The 16,476-nt window shown below is 43.7% G+C and overlaps 1 protein-coding gene across 1 annotated transcript in view; it reads right to left on the reverse strand.

The window, feature by feature from the left end:
• LOC140203694 (sodium- and chloride-dependent neutral and basic amino acid transporter B(0+)-like) overlaps positions 1 to 14,854 on the reverse strand; it is a 55,422-nt gene extending 40,568 nt beyond the window's left edge. Inside the window, exons 1-5 of the mRNA XM_072269740.1 lie at positions 14,768 to 14,854; positions 13,511 to 13,661; positions 12,504 to 12,635; positions 7,386 to 7,535; positions 3,336 to 3,408 (exon numbers count right to left, since the gene is read on the reverse strand). Coding sequence (XP_072125841.1) covers positions 3,336 to 3,408; positions 7,386 to 7,535; positions 12,504 to 12,635; positions 13,511 to 13,661; positions 14,768 to 14,854 — 593 coding nt within the window. The remainder of the gene's footprint in view (positions 1 to 3,335; positions 3,409 to 7,385; positions 7,536 to 12,503; positions 12,636 to 13,510; positions 13,662 to 14,767) is intronic.
• Positions 14,855 to 16,476: the final 1,622 nt, after the last annotated feature.

A 16,476-nucleotide genomic window follows, 5' to 3' on the forward strand; every position in this document is an offset into this window, starting at 1 on the left:
GTCCCAACACCGACCCCTGCAGAACACCACTAGTCCTTGGCAGCCAACCAAAAAAGAATCCTTTTATTCCCACTTGCTGCCTCCTACCAATCAGCCAATGTTCTAACCATGCCAGTAATTTTCCTGTAATACCATGGGCTCTTAACTTGGTAAGCAGCCTTATGTGTAGCTCCTTGTCAAAGGCCCTCTGAAAGTCCAGATATACAAAATCCACTGCATCCCCTTTATCTATCCTACTTGTAATCTCCTCAAATTCTAACCGGTTCACCAGGCAAGATTTTCCCTTAAGGAAACCGTGCTGACTTTGTCCTATCTTGTCCTGTGTCACCAAATACTCCATCACCTCGTCCGTAACAATTGACTCCAACATCTTCCCAACCACTGAGGTCAGGCTAACTGGTCTATAATTTCCCTTCTGCTGTTTTCATCCTTTCTTAAAGAGTGGAGTGACATTTGTTATTTGCCTGTGCTCTGGCTCCATGCCAGAGTCCAATGATTTTTGAAAGATATTTATTAATGCCTCCACCATCTCTACCACTACCTTTTTCAGAACCCTAGGGTGCAGTTCCTCTGCTCCAGGAGACTTGTATACCCCTAGGTCCTTTAGCTTTATGAACACCTTCTTTCTTGTAATAGTAATTGCACTCACTTCTCTTCCCTCACACCCTTCAACACCTGGCACACTGCCAGTGTCTTCTACAGTGAAGACTGATATAAAATACTCATTTAGTTCATCTGCCATCTCCTTGTCTCCCGTTATCATTTCTCTGGTCTCATTTTCTGGCAGTCCTATATCCACTCTCTCCTCTCTTTTATTTTTTATATATTTGAACATGCTTCGATACTGTTTGCTAACTTGTTTTCATATTTCATCTTTTCTCTCCTAATGATTCTTTTAGTTATTCTCTCTAGGTTTTTAAAAGCTTCCCAATCCTCTGTTTTCCTACGAATTTGCTCTCTTTTGCTTTTATATTAGGTTTGACTTCCTTTGTCATGCATGAATGTACTATTTTGCTATTTGAGTATTTCTTCAGCTTTGGAATACATCTATCATGCCCCTTCCTAATTTTTCCCAGAAACTCACACCATTGCTGCTCTGCTGTCATCCCTGCCAACACTTCTTTCCAATTTCATTTGGCCAAATCCTCTCTCATACCACTATAATTTTCTTTAGTCCATTGACATACTGTGGCAACAGACTTTCTCCCCATCAAATTTCAAGTTGAAGTCAATCATATTATGATCACTGTCTCCTAAGGGTTCTTTTACCTTAAGCTCCCTAATCTTCTCCAGTTCATTACATAACACCCAATCCAGAATAGCTATCCAACATATGTTTCATTTTTTTTCATTACCAGAGCCTCAATATCTCTCATCAGCTAAAGTTCTCTGAACTTAGTATGCCTATCCTTTACTTTAAAAAAATAGGCTGCCCTAGACTCTTGATTTGACCCTTTTAAAAACCATCCTCTTGCTTTTAATTAGAGTCACCAAGTTGACCTTTCCAAATGCCCTCAAAGTTGGCCCTACTCCACTCCAACTTGTAGACTTGCTCTTGTTTTTGTTACCATAACTATTTAAAATCTAATAAATGCTGTGGCCATTGGACCCAGAGTTCATCCCAACTGTCACTTCTGTTACTTGGCACACACGTTCCCGAGGAGGAGGTCTACTATTGCTTCTTCCTGAAAAACTCCTTCTATAGAATGCAAGAGGAAACTGTCTTTTACCTTCTGTTGTATGGACAGGGACAGGGAGTGAGAGGTGTCAGAGGTACCAAAGGTTAATTTGCAGGTTGAGTCAGTGGTGAGGAAGGCAAATGCCATGTTTGCATTCATTTTGAGAGGACTAGAATACAGAAGCAAAGATGTAATGTTGAGGGTTTATAATCTGGTGAGGCCTCACTCGGAGTATTGTGAGCTGTTTTAGGCCCTTTTTCTAAGAAAGGATGTGCTGACACTGGAGAGAGTTCAAAGAAGGGTCACAAAAATTATTCTGGGATTGAAAGGCTTATCACGCGAGGAGCATTTGATAACTCTGGGCGTGGTGAAAAATTGGAGTATGCTATTAAACTGAATGACTTGGGAGTGCTTATACATGAATCACAAAAGGTTCGGTTGCGAATGTAATTGGATATTAGGAAGGCAAATGGAATGTTGGCGTTTATAGTTAGAGAGTTTACATTTAAATGCAGGAAGGTTATGCTGCAACTGTGCAGGGTACTGATAAGGGTGTACCTGGAGTACGACATGCAGTTATGGTCTGCTTACTTGAAAAAAGATATATGGGTGTTGGAGGGAGCGCCGAGGAGATTCACCAGGTTTATTCCGGACATGAAGTGGTTAGCCTATCAGAAGAGATGATATGCCTTAGACTATACTCACCAGAATACATAAGAATGAGAGGGGATCTTATAGAAACATATAAAATTATGAAAGGGATGGATAAAATAGGGGCAGAAGTTGTTTCCACTTGTATGTAGGTAAGACTAGAACTAGGGAAAATAGCCTGAAGATTTGGGGTATTATATTTAGAATAGAGATGAGGAGGAACTGTTTTCCCAGAGAGTACTGAATCTGTTGAATTCTCTGTCCAGGGGAGCAATATAGCTATGTTATTGAATAAAATTAGGGCACAATCTGATGGATTTTTGCATGGTGGTGAAATCTAGGGTTATGGGGAAAGGGCAAAATAGGCTTAATGGACCAGATGGCTGACTCCCACTCCAATTTCTTTTGTTTATAATATTCTTATGTGAGGTCAGGAGAGGTTCCATTCACATCCAACATCAGGAAAAGAGGAATGGAGGATAAAGTTCCAGCACATGAAATGTTCCTGCTTACTGCCTGAACTCTGGCCCATTGCGACTCATCAGTATGCGTCCCTGCTCACTGGGGTCCCAGTCTCCAGTTGGGTATGTTATGCTTCTGGATTTAAGATGGGGGGGTTAAGATTTAAACAATATCTGAGGGACAACAAGTTAGCACAGAGGCTCATAGCAAGTGGACAAACTGACAGTGGAAGTACAATCACAGCGTTTAAGAGATATTTAGACAGGTACATGGATTGGAAAGGTTTAAAAGGATATGATTCAAACGCAGGGAAAAGGGACTATCTCAGGCAGGTTGATCAGTATTGACAAGTTGGGCTAAAGGCTTTGCTGTGTGACTCTATGGATGCTGGCTCACCAGTTCTTGAGGAAGCCCAGGACAATCCTCCCAAACCCCACCAGAATCTCAGCGCAGATCTATATGGATATTGCTCCATTCGTTCATCAGATGGCATATTCAAATCCACCAATGAGCAATCTCTGTGGCTGCATTATTTATACTCACTCCCAGTAGATTTCACTTGCTGACTTTGTAGTGATTCTATTGGCGCATGTTTTGTTTTGAATTATTTTGTAGCCTCCAGTTGGCAAAGAAACATTGCAAATGAATTCTGAAACAGAAGAGCTTAAGAGTATCAGCTTAACTGCCCCACAGTAAGAAGCCATTCAGTACATTGTGTTCCTACCCAGAACACACTTTCTTAGTCATATTCTGACTAACACCACTAGCAAGGCTAGCAGTTACTGCCCATGGTGGTGGCGAGCTGCCTTTCTGAACCACCGGTACAACTGTCGTTGCCAAAGAGTCCCAGGATGTTTCTCCTGCATTATATTTCCAGTATAATTAATTTCTAAACACACTGACCAAATTGATATCAGCAGCATTTGCAGGAAGCTACTTGTCATTCTAGTCAAACATTTAAAGCAAATTCTAACTGCACCTGTTATCTTCAGCTGAGAAGAGCTCTGTTCACTGTGAATGACATGTAAGGAACAAAATCACAATCCTACACTTAGCGAATCTTTAGCTTGTCCAATATTGATACTATATTTCAGACATCAAAGATTTTCAGATATTTATTGAAACAGAGGATATGAGCTAGTGTAGGTAGGCAAGCAACCATAATCTCACTAAATTATTTATAGGAAAGCTACTGGAAGGTATTCTAAGAGTCCAGATAAATTAGTATTTGCATAGACAGGGACTGATTAGGAATAGGCAACATGGTATTATGCGTGATAGATCATATCTAATCAATCTTGCAGAGTCTTTCAAGGAAAGTTACCAGGAATGTTGATGAGGCAAGGCAGTAGAATGTCTACATGGAATTTAGCAAGGCCTTTCACAAAGTGACAAATGGTAGGTTCGTCAAGAAGGTTCACTCACTTGTCTTTCAAAATAAAGCAATAAATTGGATTAGGTATTCACTGGGGAAGCCAGAGAGTGGTAGTAGATGGTTGCCTTAGTGACTGGTGGCCTGTGACTAGTAGTGTGCTGCAGGGATCTGTTGTGGTTTGTCATCTGTATCAGTGATCTGAATGATAATGTGGTTAACTCGATCAGCAAATTTGTGATGACACCAAGACCGGGGTTGTAGTGGACAGCAAGGAAGACTATGAAAGCTCGCAAAGAGCTGGAAGAATGGCAGATGAAATTTAATTCAGACAAGTGTGAGGTGTTGCAATTTGGCAGGACAAACCAGAGTAGGACCTAGACAGAGAGCAATAAATCACAGAGTGGTTTGGTAGAACAGAGGGATCTGGAAATAAAGATCTGTAATTCATTGAAAATGATGTCACGGGTAGATATGGTTATAAAGAAACCTTGGCACATGGGTCTTCATCAATCAAAGTATTGAGTGCAGGAGTTGAGATGTTATATCGAAGTTGTATAAGACATTGTTAGAACCTAATTTGGAGTGTTGTGTGCAGATTTGGTCACCTGCCTATAGGAAAGACATTAATAATATTGAAAGAGTGCAGAGAAAATTTACAAAGATGTTTCCAGTTATAAGGCAAAGTTGAACAGGTTAGGACTTTATGCCTATAGCATCAAAGATTGAGGGAGATTTGACAGAAGTGTATAAAATTATGAAGGGTATAGATAGAGTAAACGCAAGCAGGCTGTTTCCACTGAGGTTGGGTGAGACTAGAACTAGTGGTCATGGATTAAGGGTGAAAGGTGAAATATTTAAGGGGAACATGAGGGGGAGCTTCTTCACTCAGAGGGTGGTGAGAGTGTGGAATGAGCTGCTGGCGAAATGGTGAATGCGGGTCTGATTTCAATACTTCAGTGAAATTTGCATTGGTACAAGGATGGGAAGGGTATGGAGAGCTATAGTCTGGGTTCAGCTTGGATGGGACAAGAGAGGTTAATAGTTTGGAACAGACTAAATAGGCTGAAGGGTCTGTTTCTGTGCTGTGGGGCTCTGTGAGTCCATAAGTGACAGAGCAGACACAACGAGATGAATAGCCCATTGTTTCAATTTCTTACACTGAAATCAAAGATACAAATACTCATAAAAATGTTGCATATTTTTCATCCTTTTGAAATTTCTCATTGTTTTCAACATCTGTTAATGAGTGTTATCTATAATAGAACATAGAACATAGAGTACAGCACAGTACAGGCCCTTCGGCCCACATTGTTGTGCCGACCCTCAAACCCTGCCTCCCATATAACCCCCCCACCATAATCCTCACTAACAATGTTGATCCCACCAAAAGGTGACATCAAAGGTCACCTAATGAAACCAATTCCCTCTCCTCAGCCTCTACAGGTCTGATGTCATCCCATAAAGCTGAAATGAAGTTATGTAAAGAAACTGAATCCAAGGGCTATTGAATTCAAAATCCATCTTAGGCCTTGAATCCTCCAACTCTACACTAACCATGTAGAATTACAATTTTTTGATGTGTTTCATCATAACTACATGCTCCTTCCTCTGGGTTCATCCTGTTAAAGCAACACACTATTCCATTTTCACATCAGTGAGATCCTCCCGGAAATGCCAATCGTGAATGGTTTGCACTTTCTGTTTAACTATGAAGTTGAACTGAGTTAGATATCAAGAAGGCCAAACATGTAACTGTACCTAATCACCATTATGTGTTGGAACTGTCAAAAAGATTCATCAGACTATCCTAGAGTTATACCTCCTGTACCTAATACAGTGGCCACTGAGTGTATGTCATGGTCTTCTGCTGCAGTAGACCATCCACTTAAAGGGCGTTCTGCACACTAGTCTTATAAAGCATGATCATTACTGGTGCCTTCCAGTCAGTTTGAATCAGTCTGGCCATTCTCCTCTGCCCTCTCTCGTTATCAAGGTGATTTTGCCCACAAAGCCGCCACTCTCTGGATGTGTTTTTTTTTTGCACCATTCTTTGTAAATGCTCATGACTGTTGTGTGTGAAACCAGGACATCAGCAGTTCCTGAGATATTCAGGTCACATCATCTGGCACCAACAATGATTCCACCGTCAAAGTCACTTAGATCACATTTCTTCCCCATTCAGATGTTTGGTGCAAACACCAAATGAACCCTTTGAACCTCTGAAAGCTTTTATGCATTGAGCTGCTGCCACATGATTGGCTGATTAGATATTTACATTAACGAGCAGGTGTACATGTGTGCCTGATAAAGTGGCCACGGAGGATAGTTTTACTTCATCAAAGAATCATAGAGAACTCCAACATGGATCAACAGCACTGAAAATAGCCCTTCAGCTCAGTGACCCACGCTGACCATCAAAACACCCATGATCAACACTTCTAATCAATCCCACTTTGATTCTCTCCATGTCCGAGCAGATACAGTGAGACAACTCCCCTATGTCAGTCTCATCCATTCATCTATACACAAGGGGCAATTTACGCCAGCCGATTACTGGCTAGCACATTGCTGGAATGTGGGAGGAAATTGAAGCACTTGGTAGAATCCTACATGGTCACGGGGAGAACATGCAAACGCCACACAGACAGCACTGGAGCTCAGGATTGAACACAGATCTCTGTCTCATCTGGGTCTGGCATAGGATTGTAGAAACATGGAGAACTGTAGCACAGAACAGCCCTTCAGACCAATTATTCAGATTGAAGAGTTTACCTAAAGGCAGAGTTTGGACAAACTTGGATTGTTTTTTTAAATTACTTTTGAGCATCAGAGACTGAAGGGAGACCTGATAAAAGTGTACAAATTTTAAGAGGCACAAGAAAGGTAGTCAGTCTCTATTCCAGGTGGAAATGTCAAATAGTAGAAGATACCAGTTTAGCTTAGATGGAGACAGTTTAAAGGAGATATGCAAGAATTTTTACACAGAGAGATGTCAGTGCCTAGGGGAGATGGTGGAAGGAAGTATGTTGGCAGCATTTAACAAACATTTAAACAGATACATGAACAGACAGAAAATGGAAGGAGTGCACCAGATGAGATTGGCATCATGGTTGGTGCAGACAAGGTCCTGCCTTGTGCTTACTATTCCATGCTCTATGTTCGATATCCTATATCGAGCAGACGTGTCTAACAGTTAATATATACATTACCTCTGGCACAGGATACATTTTTATCCGACCAGCTGGAACAGTTGTCCCATGGCAGGGGGTATTGGAAGGAGGAGAACAGGTAGAACAGGCTGTAGCTGATGATGATGCTGTAGTAGATGCTTTGAAGTACTGATAAAATAAATGACAGGATCCCCAAACCTTCAACCACACACAGAGAGAAGTATGTTAGAACTAAGTATTCACCACCTTATGAATGAGATTGGCACCAATGTGGTCTGTAAGTTTTCAGACACTTGCACCTAAGTAGCTCTTTTTACGTTAGTATGACATCAAAAAGCTTCTTGCAACAATTGAAGTGTAGTTAATTTGCAATATATACTGCTACAGGTTCTCAACTAAATAAAACCTATAAAAGAGCACATACATTACAGATAATCTTTCTCACTGATGGTGTTTGAAAGAAGGGTATAGAGCAGGAAGTTGCCCAGCCACCTGTACCATCATGACACAGACTGGGGCAGGCTCAGAGTGCAATTGTTCATCTGAGGTACACCACCCCAGAGAGCACGGCACTCCCTCAGTACTACAGCTAAACACACCTCTCTGAGGCTCTGGTATGGAAATTAAATCTGCAATCACAAGAGTACAGCTGACTGCCTGTGTCAGTGCAATGGTCCCACACTATCAGAGAATACTGCTGTAGATCTAGCCCTGCAGCTCATGAGAGGGAGGCCTCTCTGCTGGAATAGGTCAATGGTAAATACTGTCCCCCTGAGCCTGGTCCTGATGGGAACAGAAACTTTCCTGTGAATGAAGGCAATAAACATCAATCAGACATAAGGACCAGCCCTAAGCTCAGGCTGATGGTATGTGCCAGGGACATGCTGGAGTATTTGCCTCTCAGGAAAAGTGTAAGGAGAAGCCGATCGTTAAAATCAACTAAAAGACAAAAAGGAGCATGAATCTAGGTGACAGTAGACTGAAATAAGGAAAGTTTCTCTTTTCTTGAATCCTCTGAAGAGTCGACTGAATGGCCAACAGTGACGTCTGCTGGGAATGACAGAACTATTATGCATATTGTGATGAGAATTTGACCACAGACGAGAAGAGCTCATTTATCTCAACTGGGCTTGTTGTTTTTATTGCAACAAGCACAATGACAGACAGAGTGCAATAGCTCGATGAGAACCAACTCAATCACATACAGACAGGGAGGTGATTATTAAACACCTTGATTACACTCAGGGTGGCACACAAACACACAAGCGAACAACTGTAACCACTCGGTATTTCCCAATGGCTGCGCTAGGCTGTGACATGCTGCTGGTGCAGGGTGATGCTAGAACGCCTTGGGGGGGGGAGCTAAAATTGTTTCGTCCCCCTCAATCTCTGTGACCGTGTCGGCCAGCAATGATGGTGATGTCAGGCGAACGTGTTGCCGATGGCGCTCTGGTACCAGCGTCTTTACAAAGGTGTGGAGAGCAAGCTTTTCGTGGACTGTGGGAGGGAACTGGGGTTAGCCACGTTGAGCAGTGGCAAAGATCCCTAGGATTTCTCCTACAAGACGCCGGCTGCTGCCCAGTTGTTGCCTCATTGCTTCCTCTGATGGCCTCTGCTTGAAAGGCCACTCTGGCGCTGCTACGAGGGCATTTGTAGTCATGCTGCTCAGCGGCGTTAGGTCGAGGAGGGCCCGCAGGGCATCGCCCTCCAGTGCCAGGACAAGGTGTACCACCATCTTGGTGGGACTCCACCTGCTGAGCCACATAGAAAGTTTGGCTTGCACCAGGTAAGGCTCCAGGCAGCCGGTACTGTTATACCTGGGGAGCTTCAGGGTGGACCTTGTGGCGTCAATTGCCGAGTCCCGTTGGTTTTCCTCTTGCTCAGGTAGCGTTGGTGATTCCTGCTGCTTGCCTGAACTCCTGTGGCAGTGGTATCTTGAGCTCCCCGGTGTGGGCTGCGATGGAGGCAGGTGATGCGCTCTCCCCGGGTTGGGGAGCTTGGTAGACTCGTCCCATTCGGATCCAGTGGGAAGCCACAATGCTCGGTGTCCAGATTCTCCCTCCAGGTTGGCGTCCTGTCATCGGGAGCCCGGCCCAGGGGTGTGGAGGAGGCATACTACTCCATTCTCGACTTATTCCTCGGGTCTGAAGGTGCTCCATCCAATGTCATTAGACCATAAGGCATAGGAGCAGAATTAGGCCATTCAGCCCATCAAGTCTGCTCCGCCATTCCATCATGGCTGATCCCGGATCCCACTCAACCCCATACACCTGCCTTCTCATCATATCCTTTGATGCCCTGACCAATCAGGAAACAATTAACTTCCACCTTAAATATACCCATGGACTTGGCCTCCACCACAAGCTGTGACAGGGCATTCCACTGATTCACTACTCTCTGGCTTAAAAAATTCCTCCTTACCTCTGTACTAACAGGTTGCCCCTCCATTCTGAGGCTGTGCCCTCTAGTTCTGGATACCACTGCCACAGGAAACACCCTCACCACATCCATCCTATCTAGTCCTTTCAACATTCAGTCGATTTCAATGGAATTCCTCTAAATTCCAGTGAGTACAGACCCAAAGCTGCCAAATACTCCTCATATGTTAACCCCTTCATTCCCAGAATATTTTATTTTGCTGTCAATTTCTGATCCTGCTCCTGGCATCAATGTGGTGAGCATTTGGGCCATGATGAGAGATGAGAAGAGATAATTTATCTCAACTGCTGTTTTTATTTTGTGACACGCACAATAACAGACAGAGTGCAATAGCTCGGAGAGAACTAACTCAGTCACATACAGACAGGGGAGGTAGTTATTAAGCATCCCGGTTACAGTCAGGATGGCGCACAAACACACAAATGAATAACCGTGTAGCCTGAACAAAAATAGATGAACTTGAACATCTCACCATAACTCTGTTCAACACGCACACAGCGAACGCATTTCAAAACAGAAACGATAAGTAATGCTGGCCACTAGGAATGCTGGGGCGAACTGTCGACCAAGCCCCTGGAGCACCACAATATCATTCCCTTGTAAAACACTATTTTCATAGAATTGCCAACTGCTAGAGTTGAAGCTTTTTAATAATAAGCAGCAAAACAAAATAAACTGCTCAAGAAATTCAGCTGATCAGGCAGCATCTATGGAAAGAAATGGACAGTTAATGCTTTGAGCAGAGGCATTTCATCATAAAGGTGGGCACTGTGGCTTATAAACCCCTAACACTGCAAGTAGCCAACACAGTCATGTTGGCAAGAATATTGGAAGAAATAGCCTAGGATGGGATACAGGATGAACGTCTCTCAATCTAGTTATTTCTCCTGTTTGATTCTATTCCACAATGGTTGGAGAAAGTCTGGTTAATCTTCATCTGGTCAGGAAGATAACAAAGAGATAACTTGGTTATATGGCTACAAAAGCAAACTACTGCAGATGCTAGAAACCTGAAATGAAAGAAAAGATTAATAGCTGAAAATACACAGCAGATCAAGCTGCACCTGTTGAGGCAGAAATAGACAACATTTCTGGTGGATGACAGCTCATAGCAGTGAATGAAAAATCTGGTTCTCTCTTTTCAGAAGTTGTGAGATAAACTACTATGTCTAGCTATCCGTCCCAAAGAAGGGTCTCAGCCCGAAATGTTGACTGCTTATTCATTTCCATAAATAGGTTCAATAGGTACTTTTAATGTCAGAGAAATGTATACAATATACACCCTGAAATTCTTTTTCTTTGCAAACATCCATGAAAACAGAGGAGTACCCCAAAGAATGAATACTGCCTGACCTGTTGATTTCCTCCAACATTGGGTGTGCGTTACTCTGGATTTCCAACATTTACAGAATCTCTTATGTTTATATCTAACTATTTCTGTTGTTTATATAACCATTGTGGTTAGATATCTAATGTTAGCCTCTTGTTAACTTTGCTGATGTGCTATCTCCCTGGCTAGGCATCACTAGATCTCACTGTTTCCATTCTCACCTGGCTAATGGCTGCCATGTTGTAGGCAAATGTGATGAGGACTGAAACTCAATTGACTTCTGAATGAGTGAGTTTCGTGCCTGCCTGACACGGGCGATGTGGTCCTGGTGCACTGGGCATCTCATTATAGAACCCTTTTGCAAAACTGGTCACTACCAATGGCTGTAAATGTACCTTGACAGTTCTGATGGGCACCATGGGACTGTGCCTGATTTGGATAGTTACAGAGGCTAGGCCAGCACAAGATTGGAGGGGGGATGTTCCATAATATGTGGGAAAAGAAACAGTTAACTGGGTCAGGAGTCTTAAATATTAACTCTGTTTCTCCTTCTATAGATGCTGCCAGACTTGTTGAGTGTTTCCAGGATTTTCTGCTTTCAGGTAAGTTTTCCAGCATCTGTGGTGTTTTAGTTTGGTTCTTATAATGTGTCACTGTTTCCATGGAGATCTATAGGTGTAGTTATTACATGCAGGATTCTCAGAGTTGTTTGATGATCTGAAAGATCCCATACCCAGCTGTGCTTCTGAACTTACATAATGTCCTAAGCTTTCCAAAGGTGCATATTAGCCCTCCACAGACCTGCTTTGTCCATGGAGACTGAATTGGCTGAAGTGACAGAGCCCTATTTACCTGCAGGACCTTGTTCATCAATAAGCCCCTCTTCATCTGGAGGACTTTGTGCCTCCTGACCTCCTGTCAAATGAGTGGGGAAAACAAGCCCCAACAACAAGCCGGCTGTGACAGGCAGAAAAACATTGCCCTCTGTCAGAGACAACAGTTCTTTAGATGCTTCACGATGTCCCAGTATTCAAAACAATTAAAAATAAACATGTAAAATGTAATGAAGTTTTTAACAAAAATGTAAATCATCTAAATACATTTAAAACATATTTAAATGTTTAAAACATTAGGGAAATATAACAATTAAAAATCTAGGTGCTCTCCTTTACAGCCCTGAGATTTCAATGCAAATGAAGATGCTCCTGAACGCTGTGCCAACATTACAATTCTCGAGCAACTTCCCCTGTGCAAAGGCTGCATAATTCACTCTACTGAAAGACTCATCATAGCAGAGCACCGCAAGGGATCAGCAGTTGGAAAGTCCGTGGGTCAGAGACTGGACCTACTGGTACATGCTGATTAAAAGAGCTCAGTTGTATTGTCTACACATTAACCTTGTAGAATGGGTACAACTTTCCACACTGCCAGAGGTCCCAGGCTGGCAAATTGTCCCAAAGCAGTTTCCAGGAAGACCAGTGGCACTCCGGCAATTGCCATCATGATTGTGTAGGGAATGAGGAAAGCCCCTGGAAAACAGAGAACAGAAGGGTAAGACAGCAGCATTGACATCAGGGTGATCAGTATGAAACTGGTATTTATTAAATCCAACCAAATATCACCACATTTAATACCTGGTTTCTATCCTCAAGTCCTCGTCATTTGTGAAACATGCAACGCTGTTTCACTTCCAATTGCACTGGACAGTCTCCAAACTATGCACATGTGAGTACACTTCAAAGGGGTGTCAGAGAGAAGCTGTGTATGTGATCCCAGCCTGGAACCGCTCAATGTGTACACGTATCAGTTTCAAATTACCATGGACATAGTGAACTCCAGTAGCTAGGAGGCTGGCAGGGGATCTACAGAAGCACTCTGGGATGGGTTATTGGGCACTGCAATATGAATTACAACATTCTCAACACTGATGCATACACCCAGCCTACCCCACAGCTTCAACCGAAGCTCTGTCCAGAGATCTGTGGACTGAGTCTCGTGCCTACACATTCCAGGTGCGATCAGTCTGTGCGGATGAGGCAGAAGTGGAGGCAGGAAGCAGGTGTTCTCCCAAATGCACTGCTTCCTCCGGATAACTAGATGGATGGGAAATCTGTGTATTAGATTCACATGAATTTTGAGGCTGGTTTATCGGGGAGGGGGTGTCCTCCAGGGAACAAACAGCTTGCTTGTAAAACTAGATTAATGAAGCTGTACAATCATCAGTGGCCCAAGGTGAAGACACCTTCCATCACTTCAACAGCTCAACATAGGGTTTATAACCACCCGCATTCTTAGTCATCCCTTTGAGGTTTGCCACCTTGTGATGAGTGTTCAGTTCAGAAAGGGAGATACCTTTGTGTTCCCTTTGAACACACACTCGGCTTGTCTGGACCCCATGTTTTACCTCCTCCATTCTTGTACACCAGGTAAGGGAAACGCCAGAGGTTGCCCAGTCCCACAGTGAAGCCGACCACTGACAGCACATAGTCAGTCTTCAAGGACCAGTTTCCTCGCACCAGGTTCTCATCTGTTGATTCCAAATACTCATCCTCCTGCTGACGAAGAAAGAAGAAAGTGGAGAGTGGACCTTGGCAAGTACAACCGAGGAAACTAACAGAGACTGGCTGATACCATCAGAATAATACTGCAAAGGCTAACCGACCTAGTCAAGTCGAATCAGCTGTACTGTCATGTGCACAGCTAAGGGAGAATGAAAGACTTGCTTACAGTGTCATCGCAAGCACACAACAGACAGAATATAACTCAAACACGCAGTGAAGAAAGGGAGAAGGAAAAGAGGGGGCTTTGGAGTTACAAAAGAGGACGCTGCTGATCCCGAGGGAGCAGCGCGTGAGAGAAGTTGCTGTCTACTAAGAACGAAGCGCAGAGAGGGGAGAGTGCACACTGCGTGCTGGCAGTGGTCGATAAATGACAGCAGAGGGAAGGTGTAAACTGCTTGAGGAACTCAGTGGTCGGAGGGAAAGGGAGGGTTGATGGTTTGAATCATGACTCCGAGTGTATAGTTGGCATAAAGAGGTGAAGGGAGGAGGGAGGGGTGAAACAGGAGTGGTGGAGGGGATATTGTGGGGAGGGATGGATGAGAGAGGTGAACTAAGGGACAGAGACCCTGGATGGACCGGGATAGTGGGAAAGGCTCACATACGGTGGGTTACATAAAAATAGAAAAATAAATATTCATACATTGGGTTGGGTGTGACCTTAGGTGTTGTTCCACTAATTAAAGTTGTTCTTGGGGGATGAGATAAGACCACATCATAAATACCTCAAAGGAAACGCAGCCGAAACAAGTGGTACCAAGTCTTGACGTAAAGCATCTGCCAATGGTCCTTTAATTGGACAGAGAATCTGGCAAAGAATAAGCAGGGACTCATGACTGGGGTGTCAACCAGAGGGATGATACTAATTTGAATTTGGAAGATATTGCAAAGGCAAAATTAATGACATCCTTCCAGTTGTTGAGGACCTTGCTGAGAAGATGCAGGCCTCAGAAGCACAGAAGGGAGCAGAGATCACCACTGCTTGGGAGAACATGGGATTTGTGTCAGGTCTGAGGCCATAACTGTCAGTGGGAGGTGTTGATAAATCTTCAGGAAGCTGTCCTTGTTCTTCAGGGGACATTGTTAGAGTTATAGAGGCATACAGCTTGAAAATAGGTGTTTTGGCCCAACTCGACCATGACAACTGTGTTGCTCAGCGAGCTAGACCTATCGGCCTGTGTTTGACTCATTAGCCCTGAAAACCTCTCCTGTCCTGTATTTAGATAAATATAACAATGTGCCCACCTCAATGGCAATGGCAATTTCTGGCAGATCATTCCAAATACACACCACCTTTTGCATGAAGAAGCTGTCCCTCTTGATCTTTTTAAATCTTTCACCTCCTATAACAAACATATGCCTTCTTGTTTTTTTTATTACTCCCTCCTTAGGGAAATGACTATGTGCTTCCACCCTGTCTATACCTCCCAACAATCCATGGTCTTATGTAGCTTTTGCAGGTCACGTCTCAGCCTCCTACATCCCATGGAATAACGTCCTAGTCTACACAACCACTGCTTGTAACTCGGGCCCCCAGTCCAGGCAACATCTCGGTAAACCACTTTCTTTCCATTTTGGCAATATCTCATATGTGGAGAGTGTTGTATTTGCAGAAGGCCAGGCCTTTCCTTTGCAGGTTTTGAGTGTCTTATGTACTGGCGAATGAGGCAACAATGACTTGGAGATCAGCATCAGAGATGCACAATATCCCAATGCTGTGGTAGTCACTGAGCACAATATGCCAGTGCTGTGGTAGTCACTGAGCACAATATCCCAGTGCTGTGGTAGTCACTGAGCACAATATCCTAGTGCTCTGGTAGTCACTGAGCACAATATCCTAGTGCTGTGGTAGTCACTGAGCACAATATCCTAGTGCTGTGGTAGTCACTGAGCACAATATCCTACTGCTGTGGTAGTCAGTGAGCACAATGTCCTATTGCTGTGGTAGTCAGTGTGCACAATATCTCAGTGCTGTGGTAGTCACTGAGCACAACATCCTAGTACTGTGGTAGTCACTGAGCACAATATCTCAGTGCTGTGGTAGTCACTGAACACAATAGCCCAGTGCTGTGGTAGTCACTGAGCACAATATCCGAATGCTGTGGTAGTCACTGAGTACAATATCCCAGTGCTGTGGAAGTCACTGAGCACAATATCCCACTGCTCTGGTAGTCACTGAGCACGATATACCAGTGCTGTGGTAGTCACTGAGCACAATATCTCAGTGCTCTGGTAGTCACTGAGCACAATATCCCAGTGCTGTGGGAGTCACTGAGCACAATATCCCAGTGCTGTGGTAGTCACTGAGCAAAATATCCCAGTGCTGTGGTAGTCACTGAGCACAATATTCCAGTGCTCTGGTAGTCACTGAGCACAATATCCCAGTGCTGTGGTAGTCACTGAGCACAATATCCCAGTGCTGTGGAAGTCAATGAGCACAATATCCCAGTGCTGTGGTAGTCACTGAGCACAATATTCCAGTGCTGTGGTAGTCACTGAGCACAATATCCCAGTGCTGTGGTAGTCACTGAGCACAATATCCCAGTGCTCTGGTAGTCACTGAGTACAACATTCCAGTGCTGTGTTAGTCACTGAGCACAATACCCAGTGTTGTGGTAGTCACTGACCACAATATCTCAATGCACTGGTAGTCACTGAGCACAATATCCTAGTGCTGTGGTAGTCACAGAGCACAATATTCCAGTGCTCTGGTAGTCACTGAGAACAATATCCCAGTGCTCTTGTAGTCACTGAACACAATATCCCAGTGCTGTGGTAGTCAGTGAGCACAATATCCCAGTGCTGTGGTAGT

Source organism: Mobula birostris, chromosome 10 (genome assembly GCF_030028105.1).
Source record: "Mobula birostris isolate sMobBir1 chromosome 10, sMobBir1.hap1, whole genome shotgun sequence".
NCBI lineage: Eukaryota > Metazoa > Chordata > Chondrichthyes > Myliobatiformes > Myliobatidae > Mobula > Mobula birostris.